The 10873-nt window shown below is 37.4% G+C and overlaps 1 protein-coding gene across 6 annotated transcripts in view; it reads left to right on the forward strand.

The window, feature by feature from the left end:
• Positions 1 to 10873, forward strand: part of Golga1 (golgin A1) — a 62961-nt gene that overhangs the window by 12217 nt on the left and 39871 nt on the right. For 5 of the 6 annotated variants that reach the window (XR_015439741.1, XM_087182753.1, XM_087182755.1 and 2 more), the window contains 6 exons: positions 1652 to 1726; positions 2746 to 2843; positions 4387 to 4419; positions 8160 to 8288; positions 9031 to 9200; positions 9676 to 9787. Coding sequence is in view for 5 of the 6 variants with exons in the window: in XM_087182753.1 (XP_087038879.1) it covers positions 1652 to 1726; positions 2746 to 2843; positions 4387 to 4419; positions 8160 to 8288; positions 9031 to 9200; positions 9676 to 9787 (617 nt within the window). In the remaining variant the exon portion in view is untranslated. The remainder of the gene's footprint in view (positions 1 to 1651; positions 1727 to 2745; positions 2844 to 4386; positions 4420 to 8159; positions 8289 to 9030; positions 9201 to 9675; positions 9788 to 10873) is intronic. The other variant, XM_087182757.1, reaches the window with a different exon arrangement.

Raw genomic sequence — 10873 nt, forward strand, 5'->3', positions numbered from 1 at the left:
CACATTTCAATGGTATTTCTAAGTTCAATACCCACTTCTTATAGAAGATATAACTCTCATTATGTCTTTATGTGTAGTTTACAATTTGCACCTCTCCCATTACATCCTTTGCCTGAGCAAGGCGTGGCTGTAATAGAATTGAGAGTTCTTATTTTGGTATCAGCCAGTGGATACATTTTGACAGCTTCATCCTGTGAACTGGTCCATGGCTTCTGCATGTCTTTTTATTCTTTGGCTTTATGCCTCATCTCTGAGAGTAAAAGCAGTAGACCAAAATGCCACAAATTATAAGTGAAATACTTATATTTGTGTAGCTCTCAAAGGATACATAGCGTAGTTCACAACTATTAGTTAATCATTTTGTCCTCAGAATAGCCTTGCTAGGCTTAGCAAAATTTAAACAACTTGTAAGTGGTAGAGCTGGGGACCTAATCCCAGATTTGATGGTTCTGAAGTCCACACTCTTAATTATAGTTTGCTTTAAACTCAGTTGTTACTCTCCTGTTACTTCTACCTGTACATGACATCAATAATAGTGACAAAATTACCCACCCAGGCTAAGACCGGGACACAAGTTTGCCCACCTTGGGCAACTTAGCAATATACTGAGACCCTGTCTGAAAATAAATAAAAAAGGCTGGGGTTGTAACTCAGTGCAGAGGCCCTGGGTTCTATCCCCAGTGCCAAAAAAAAAAAAAAAAAGGAATTATTTTATATTTGTCTAATATTGGGAAGTTAGTTCTAAAGTAATATGTACCTTCCCTGTTAGAGAAAGAAGGACAGTTGGGCTTGATTTATATTAGTAAAGGGACAGAGAAGAGAGCTGACAATCGTCCAGTCCACCTAATATTGTGAATCGTATCCTGTAGGCAAGACCTGTTATTGTATAAATAATAATAACAGCTACTTGTTAGTGAGCTCTGTGCACCAAGCACTTAAGGCATATAAAATACTTTATTGTCTAATGGATTCTTGGAAGTAGATATGATTAACATCATGATTTATTATATAAAGAAACTAGTATTTAGGATCAATAATTTGCTTAAGGTCCCCAGCTAAGGACTGCCAGGATATTGTCTACTTTTTCATTATACTGTACCATCTTCTTTGACCCCCAGATAATAAATTCTGATTTTTACCTTTGGTACAGTATAGGAAACTTAGTTCCTATATAGAAAGGGAGCTCACTCGTGTAGAGAATTAAGTACCTCACCTTAAAAATGATACCATGCTAATGTATTTACTATTTTTCTAAACACTGTTGCTCAGTTATGTGGACTATAAGTGAGCTTTTATTTTTTCCTACTCCTAAGGCCAAAAGGGGAGATAAACATTGAGACTTGAAAATAAATGATGAGATAATGTATTTTTCATAGGAAGACATTTCTGATGATCAGACCCAGCCTAATTCTATTTCTATATCATGGTTAAACAAATCTGCCTGTTTGTATTTGCTATTTGTACCATGGACAGTTTGTATACCTGTTTACCTGTGTCATTCATTGTTAGTGGAAAGCTGTCTGCCTAGCTTTCCTTAACAGAATTTAAGTTGAGAAAATCATCATCATTTTCACTCATTTTTTTGGTTTAATTAACTTCCTTTCCTGATATTTGTCCATTCCTGGTATGTGCATCACCCTCCTCACCCAAGACTATGCTGAACAGGTCCGAAACTTGCAGAAGATAAAAGAGAAGCTTGAAATTGCATTAGAAAAACACCAGGATTGTACGTATTTTTTTTCCTGCTTTTTTCAATCTTCTCAGGGTTTAGTTTTTGAAATTAAACAATTGTGTATTATCATCATGTCTTTTTTTATAGTATACTTCTTAATTAGCTTGATATGACATTAGTTGAATATTTACTAAGCATACGACTTGCGTTTATGTTGTTTTGTGGGCATGCTTCTGAGGAGGGGTCGGTCACTGTGTACATCAGCTTGCTCTATCAAGTTGACTCATCTGTTGACTGCCCTCAGGTTAGTTCATGGCTCTAGCCACAGCCGTATTACTGGCGTGTCAAGAACTAGGGGAAAGCTCTGTTGTCCCTCCTCCAATAATGGAACATTTTGTTTAATCTACCCTAAATTATATGTTCTCTTTTGGGTACTATCCAAGAAAGATGTATTGGGAATAGAAAGCCATTTTTTGTTGATATATTCTAAAATTTTTAGAGAAAACTAAAGATAGTTTTGTTTTTCCTTGTTTTGAATGTTGTTTTTGTTTTTAACGGTGATGAAGGGGTAGAAGCTGTCACTTAACAATAGCATTGGTGTTTTCTGGCAACCTACCTTAAGTGTTTTGTCATACATTTAAAAAATTACATTTTTTGCGCAAGCACAAGGACCCAAGTTCAATCCCCGGTACCAAAAAAAAATAAAATAAAAAAATAAAAAATTACATTTTGGCATCTTCTTAAGTGTGTATACTTCACTATACAGAAAACAAAAATGGCTGGGGATGTAGCTCAGCAGCACAGCACCTGCCTGGCAAGTGCGAGGTCTTGAGTTTAATCCTTGGTATCAAAAACAAAAACAATAAGGAACTGAACAAGCAAACATATCTGTGGTCTTCTACCAAGGTCAAGGGGTTCTTTTGGGAAGTCAGGATGGAGCAGGTTTTTCTCAGTCTTATGATCCACTTAATGTGACCTTAGCCTTTTTTGTTTGATAATAGTTGTAATCGCATAAAGTATCATGCTATTTCTGCAGTATTTCTGTATCTCAAATAGAGCCTCTTTATTAACAGCTTCCATGCGGAAATTTCAAGAGCAGAATGAAGCATTCCAGGCCAACAGAGCCAAAATGACAGAAGGACTGGCTTTGGCATTAGCCAGAAAGGACCAGGTATTTTATATGTGGCACTGCCGAAGACTGGTGGAAAAGTTTCAAAAACCGGAATAGGTAGAAAATATTTGTAACCTAGGACAAAATAATAAGTTCTTTAAGGTTTCATTTGACTTTTTCTTATAAAGTCAAACTATAGTTGTAATCAGGAAATGTGTCCAGAATGTACCATTCTCTGCATCTGAGCATTGTAAAATAGTGGTTTTCTAACCTAGCAGTGAGCTCCCAGATAAAGAAAAACTCCGTGGCCTCTAAAAACTTGTTTCAGGACTAGACCTCAAGCACTTGCTTTTTTGTTTTTTTTTTTTGGTACTGGGGATGGAACTCAGGACCTTGCGGTTATGAGGCAAGCGCAAGCTCGGCGCCACTGAGCTAAATCCCCAGACCCCAGCACTTGCCTTTTATAATGAAGAAGTTGCTGTTATGCTAGCAAGAATATGCATAGTTCGGGGCTGGGGATTAGGCTCAGTGGTTCCGGCGCCTGCCTCACAAGTGCAAGGTCCCGAGTTTGATCCCCAATACCAAAAAAAAAAAAAAAATGCATAGTTCTTCCAGCCCCAATTCCCGAGTTTCCTCAATACCAGCCAGCCAAACAGAGAGTGTCTTCTTAATCTCACAGTGAAAGATGCTAAAAAAATGACAAGAAGGTGAAACAGTACTATTACCAGCTATTACAATAATTATGAAGAAAGCTTGCTTAATATATCAATAGCATTTTAAATTTAAGATAAGCATCAATGTTTTATGGTAGTGCTAATTATTAAGACAGGGTCAGTTTATTATATTTCATTTGGGAAAATGCATAATTTATTTCATCTGTAGGAAGTGGAATAGAGTGTTTTGAAGTGTTTATTTGTCATCTAGAACATTTATTAGCCAGAGCGAAAAATCATTCACCAGTACCCAGCAGATACCTGTGGTATAAATATATACAAATGAAGAAATAATCCACAGTTGGTATCTCCTGATCGAAAGCGAAAGGGATATGGCCTTTTGTACCAGTGGTTACCCCCTTCCCCTTTTTTATGGTTTTTAATAGAGGCATAATCCTGCTTCTTTTGCCTCATACAGGAGGGCATAAAGCATGTGTGTAAAATCATGATGAAAAGGAAAATAATTATCAGGAACTGCTAATGATGCTCCCTACCACTTTCAGTAAATTAATTTCTAAACATAAACTGCAGGGTTACCCAACTCAGCCATTTCCAGCTGCCCATTCCTAAGAAATAAAACAGCACCCATGGGAAATGCTCAGCACTTAGCTGAGATCAGATAGAGCTTCGTTTGGTGCCCTCCTTAGTGAATATCTGCAGGCTTATATTTGTATTCTAGAATATCTTCTCTTTTGAGGACTTTTAGTTTTGTTAACATTAAGCCAAGTTTATGGGAATTTTGTGTTGTTATTGTTTGCATTTGGTTTTTTGGATTTTTTTTTTTTGATTGGTTGTTTTGGGGGAGAGTTGGATTTTGTTTTCTGAAAGTTTTTAGTATTGCAGATACTCTTCCCAGCAAACTACTTTTTTGTTATTTTATTTTGTTTTAGGAATGGTCAGAAAAACTGGATCAGCTAGAAAAGGTTAGTTCAGCTTTGTTTGTTTTCTCAGTCATGTTGGTCTCATTTCTGGGGCTTGGAAAGAGTTTTCCCTGATCAGACAGCTCACATCTTCCTCTTTCCAGGTGGGTACACAGGTTATGTTTTGTGTGCTCCTCCTCACGCACTCTCCACTCCTCTCTCTTTCTCTGTGTACCTGAGGGCCGATTGTGCTGTACCAACAGAGCCTGATGCCCTGTGGTTTCTTTTTTTTTTTTTAATTTTTTTTTTTCCCATTAAGTTTATTGGTACATTTTAGGTATAAAATACAGTTACATTCATCATTGGGATCTTGTACTATTACATGAGTATCTTGGTATGCCCTGTTGTTTCTGATTGAACCATTGGGGAACATGGGAAGACATATGTGTGGAAGGAGAGTGTGTTCAGGATGTTTATTTCCCAGCTTTGTCCATGTGTACTCCCTTTGGTTTTTTGTATCCCATGTCCAAAAGTCACAGTGTCGGTTGGACCTTTGGTTCAGCTGGACCTTTTGACTTAGTTTTTCTCTCAGGATTTCTTCTAACCTTTTCATGCATTTGATGCTTCATGTCCAACTTTTATTTTTCTCCCAGTACTGGGGATTGACCTCAAGGCCTTTGCCCTGAGCTGCATCCCTAGCCCTTTTTTAAAATTTTGTGACAGAGTTTCACTGAAATTATAGACATGTGCCACCACATCCTGCTATGCCCAACTATTACTAGCACATTATCTCTTTTGGGCTTTCTTACCCAGCCCATGGGATTGATAAATCCTTTTATTAATCCATGCTCAAAATAGCTAATTCAAGGGGCTGCGGATTTAGCTCAGTCACAAGTACAAGGTCCTGAGTTTGATCCTTGGTACCAAAAACAAAGCTAATTCAAATTTGCCATCTGTTTCTTCCTGGGACCCTTACTGATCCTGTGGTACCATTATGAATACTTCTTAACAAAGTAGTAGAAAACAAGAGCATTTCTCAAGGCTTAGCATTCAGCAGATAACAGAACCTCTTATTTAGACATAGATGAGGGAAACTGAATATTCTAGAACCATAGCTTGGTTGGTTTTTTTTTTTGTACCGGGGATCGAACTTGGGTCCTTGTGCTTGCGGGGCAGGCAGTGGAACCACTGAGCTTAATCCCTGGCCCTAGAACCATAGCTTGTATAACACTGTATAGGCTGTGCAAGGCCCTAGATTCAATCCCTAGCACTGCAAAAAAATATATATATATATAATATATATAATAGTATGTAGAATATATATAATTATATTTTTATATCTATCTATCTATATATATCTCACTGTGTAGGTGCTTCAAGAATGCATTCCTTGCTCCAAGATATGAGCAAGAACTTAAAATTTCAAGCCTACAACTGGAAAACACTTTAAAATGACCAATAGTCAACTCTTAGCACAAATTGTATCCTGATACCTAACTTTTTCCTTTGAATACTCCTGAATTGCTCTTCATGGTAGAACAAGTATTTCTTAGATTGATATATTCAGTTCCAAAGTATATTTATCATAATTTTTTTAATCAGATGAGTTTTATTATTGCTCCATTCTTTCGTAAAACAAGTGAAGCCAGGGATTTTCTTTGTGTGTTCCATAGAAATCTGCTATCATAGGGGCTGGGGATTTAGCTCAGTGGTTCCGCCACCTGCTTCGCAAGCACAAGGACCCGAGTTCGATCCCTGGTACCAAAAAAAAAAAAAAAACTCAGGGAGAAATCTGCTATCATGCTGTGACAATATATTAACTTTTTTTTTTGTTACTGGTGTTCAAACTCGGGACCTTGTGCTTGCAAGGCAGGCAGTAGAACCATTGAGCTAAATCCCTTGCTCTGTTAACATTTTTTATATCAGAAAAAAATATTTAACATTCAAGCTCCAAAAAAACTTGTGCTTGAAAAAAATTTCCTGAGATTGTGATTTTCTCAAATATAGAAGTGAGTTCAGGTAAGGTTTCCTTGTCTCAAAAGAAACCCTTAAGTTATATTAGTTGAAATTCTCATGGGACTGCTTATGATTTAAAGTTGTGGTAAAAGCAATTCATATAAGACTGGATAAAATAAAACCTACTTTAGTTTACTGACAGTTGTTCTCTTTGTTTTGTTTTCTTTTTTCAAGTGAGGAGTTGAAGAAATATTTTAGATCAAGAAAGAGTAATGAGACATCTATGAGATGTGATCTAAAAATACAATGAATTGGGCCGGGGATTTAGCTCAGTGGTTTCACCACCTGCCGCGCAAGTACAAGGACCCAAGTTCGATCCCCAGTACCAAAAAAAAAAAAAATACAATGAATGTTTAAATTAAAAATATATCGGGGCTAGGAATTTAGCTCAGTGGCACCGCGCCTGCCTTGCAAGTCCAAAGTCCTGGGTTCGATCCCCAGCACCAAATAAATAATAAAAAATATATATTACAATAAAAGATGCAATGCATTAATCCCCCTAAAAATACTCCTGGTTATTTTGAACAAGTTCATGGCATCATTTCTGCCACTTTCTGAAGCAGTTCTGGGAGTGCTTCCATGAGTATCTTTAGTTGCACTATTGTAGCCACCTGAATGTCCTGAATAGATTCAAAAAGTTTACATTTCATGATCATTTGATTTTGGGGAAGAGCCAGAAATTGCACAGTGGCAGATCCAATGAGTAGAGTGGATGACACACCATAATGAAGGCATAATGTGCCTTTCCATTGGATGACACTCAGCATTCACTATATTTTTTATCACACCTTGAAAAGACATGAAAGACTTCCAGAACTACTTCAAAGAGTGGCAAAAACAACGGGATAAGTATGTTCAAAGTGAGGGTAGTATTTTGAGGGAAATTAATGGAAATATGTCTTTTACTGCAATAAATTTTTTTATTTAAATAATCACACATATTTTGATCATACCACTTCTGTAGGTCTTTGAAGCCACTTGTAGAGATGTTATTTGGAGACTCATAATTTTTTTTTGAAAGTCTTATCTTGAAAAGTAAGCACTTAGGACATCAAGGCTAATTTTTTTTTTTTTTTTTTTTTGGTACTAGGGATCAAACTCCGGTCCTTGCACTTGTGCAGCAGGCGCTGAAACCACTGAAGGGCTAATTTTTTTTTAACTTGTTAAATTCTACAAGCTTTTCAGGACATTTAGTTTTATTCCAGTTTTTCATGTTTTTCAGCCAGTTCAATTTGACACTAAGAATAGACATGTAAAATATGTATCTCTAATTGCTAAGCAGCCTTAAGAACAAAGTTTTGAGTAATTGTTCTTTCCTTATTCCCAGTTATCAGTTAGGGCCGGGGATTTACCTCAGTGGTTTTGCTGCCTGCTGCGCAAGCACAAGGACCCAAGTTCGATTCCCAGTACCAAAAAAAAAAAAAAAGACTAAAAGTAGAAATTCCATTTGACCCAATTATCAGTTATCATTTAATTCACATTTCTTTTTAATGGTAAATAATGCCATATTAGTCATATTACTGAAACATTTCTCATCATCACTTCTCATTATCATTATCAATGTGATATTTTCTGTTGGCATCAGATTATCCTTCATTAATAATTCTCCATGGGCTGGGGATTTAGCTCAGTGGTGCCGCACCTGCCTCAAAAGAGCAAGGTCCTAAGTTTGATCCCCGGTACCAAAAGAAAACAAAAATAATAATAATAATAACTAATAATTCCGCATGTTTTAGTACAGATTTCTAATATTTTAGTTGCCTGAATTAATGTCTTCTTCCAAATAGGAGAAAAGATTTTTGACAGCTCAATTACAGGAAGTAGAGAACCAGAGTTTGAATCTTTTCCAAAGGAGAGATGAAATTGATGAATTAGAAGGGTTCCAGCAACAGGAGCTAAGTAAAGTAAAGCACATGGTATGCTTTTTGTTTTAGATGCTAAATACTGATTTAATACCTACTGAGTAACAAATAATGATAATTTACCCTCAGTTTGGCCTGTTGTCACTCTCTAACTGCTGATAAGTAGACTTACAGTGTTTGATATTAATCACATTTAAATGTTTTAAAATTTACTGAAATGGAAAATTTCTATTTGAAATATATTTCCTTTTCCCATTAGGTTGTTTTAGTATAAAGTGTATAAGTCTTCCTCTGGGCCTGTAAGTTTTGTTTTGTTTTGAATAAATGACAGAATCATGAACTGGAGGTATATATAGCTCATGGTAGAGTGCCTGCCTAATGAGTCTCTGAGTTTGATCTCCAGCACCACCAAAAAAACAAAAAGAAGAAAGAGGGTTTTGCTGTGTGCCCACGCTGCCCTTGAACTCATGATCCTCCTACCTCAACCTTCTAAATAGCTGGTACTATAGGCAAATGCCACTGCATTCAGCTAAGCTCCTAATACCACAAGCATGTTACAAACTTCTGGCTACTTTTTTAAAGTATATTTCTTGAGCTGGGCGTGGTAGTGCACGCTTGTAATCCTAGCACTTGTGAGGCTGATGCAAGAGGATCAATGCAAGTTCAAGGCCATCCTGGGCTATATAGTGAGTTCAAAATCAGCCTGAACTACATGGTGAGACTTGTCTCAAAAATAAATAAATAAAAAGTATATTTCTTAGCAGAAGCCTAATGCAACTTTATGTCTTTGAATCAGCTTTTAAAAAAAGAAGAAAGTCTGGGAAAAATGCAGCAAAAGTTGGAGGCACAGACCAGAGAACTTAGTCAAACCCAGGAGGAATTGATGATCTTTAATCAGATGTCATCAGACTTAAGACAGAAGCTAGAAGAATTGCAGAGGTGCTATTCAACGCTGGAAGAGCAGAGGTTCTTGCTTGGTCTGTGGGGCCGGCGGGAAGAGGTCTTAGTGTAGCTCTGACTGTAGCCTGCCCACCTTTCTCCATTGCTCATTGAGACACTTTGTGATCTGGCAAAGGCTTCCAGATTTGCCCTTACCTGTCTAGGACTCAGGCTCTCCATCCCATCCCATCCTACCATGGAGCCTTTCTCTCCTCCACCTGCCTCAGCTCTGATCCATTCCTGCTGAGCAGTTCAGTATGGTTTTATTATTAACATTATTGTGTAAGCAAAGGCAGATCAGGATTTCTTGCTTAAACCTGAGTTGACTTCTCTTTGGGGTTCTGCTTCAGGGAGAGTCAACAAGTGTTTTCCATTGATAACCTTCATGTGGTTAACAATGTTTGCAGCCCTCACATACCAGGAAACCTGCATTTTTCCTTTGGAGAGTGTGTCATAGAGAAATTTTCCAAATTTGTTCCTTGTCTGCTTTCTTTTGATGAAGAGATCACGTGACAGCTGCAAAAGCAGGTGCAGAAAGTAAGATCACAGCCCTAGAGCGAAAGGAACAAGAGCTCCAAGCATTCATTCAGCAACTTTCCATTGATTTCCAAAAGGTAAGTAGTGTACAAGTTCCTGGGATTCATGAATAGAGATTCAAAACTAATCCCATCAGAAATTTCATCCTTGAGGTGACTGCCGAAACCTGTGTTTCTCATCCAGGCCTCTCTTCCCTACCTGCAGGTCTAGCCAAGTTATACTCAGGTGAAAGAGCTTTCCAGCTGAGAAAGGTTGCCTAACAAATGAGGTCAACAATGTCTGGCAGCACTTCTCAGATTGCATCATTTTGGTCCTCTCATATGCATCTTAACCACTGTAACAGTTTCCACAAGGGCACTTAGGCAGTGAGTTTGTTTATGTACTGACTATCTCAAGGGTTGCTCAGGCAGGTGTCATTTCAACCAGTTGATTCTTGTATTGAATAAATTTGATTAAATTGTCATTTTTATATTTCCTATTATCTTATAAAAATTAATGCAAAAATCTGCAATTTTTGGTCATCCTGTATTTAAGTAATTGGACTGGCAAGTGGTTAAAATACCATATGGTGGGCTGAGGATTTAGCTCAGTGGTATCTCCACCTGCTGCGCAAGTGCAAGGACCCAAGTTCAATCCCCTGCACCAAAAAAAAAAAAAACCATATGGTAGGCAGCAGTTGGGGTTGATGTGGCCAAGGTTATAACTTTGACAAACGCGGCTCTAATGTAGCTCATTCTATAGCACATAATAAAATGATATCGTTATAATTTATATTTTCATTCAGTCAACATAGATTCATTGTTCCCCACTCAAGGCCCGAGCTAGAGTCTGAGAATGTACAGATAGACATAATTATATTCTTGAGTAGAAAGTGATATTTCTCAATGACATGTTTCTTACTGGAATTTTAAGAGAAACAATTTGTATTGCATGATTATCCCTTACATTGTAAGATATTTAGCTCTCCTGGCATTTAGATTCTAAATGCCAGCAATGAGGGCTGGGGATTTAGCTCAGTGGTTTCGCCGCCTGCTGTGCAAGCACAAGGACCCGAGTTCAATCCCTGGTACCAATAAATAAATAAATAAATACATACATACATACATACATACATACATACATACATGCCAGCAATGTCCTTCAGTCATTGACAATCCAGTCCT

This window comes from Heterocephalus glaber, unplaced genomic scaffold, assembly GCF_053883595.1.
Source record: "Heterocephalus glaber isolate CG9 unplaced genomic scaffold, H.glaber_assembly_v1.0 deba00001479, whole genome shotgun sequence".
Lineage (NCBI taxonomy): Eukaryota > Metazoa > Chordata > Mammalia > Rodentia > Bathyergidae > Heterocephalus > Heterocephalus glaber.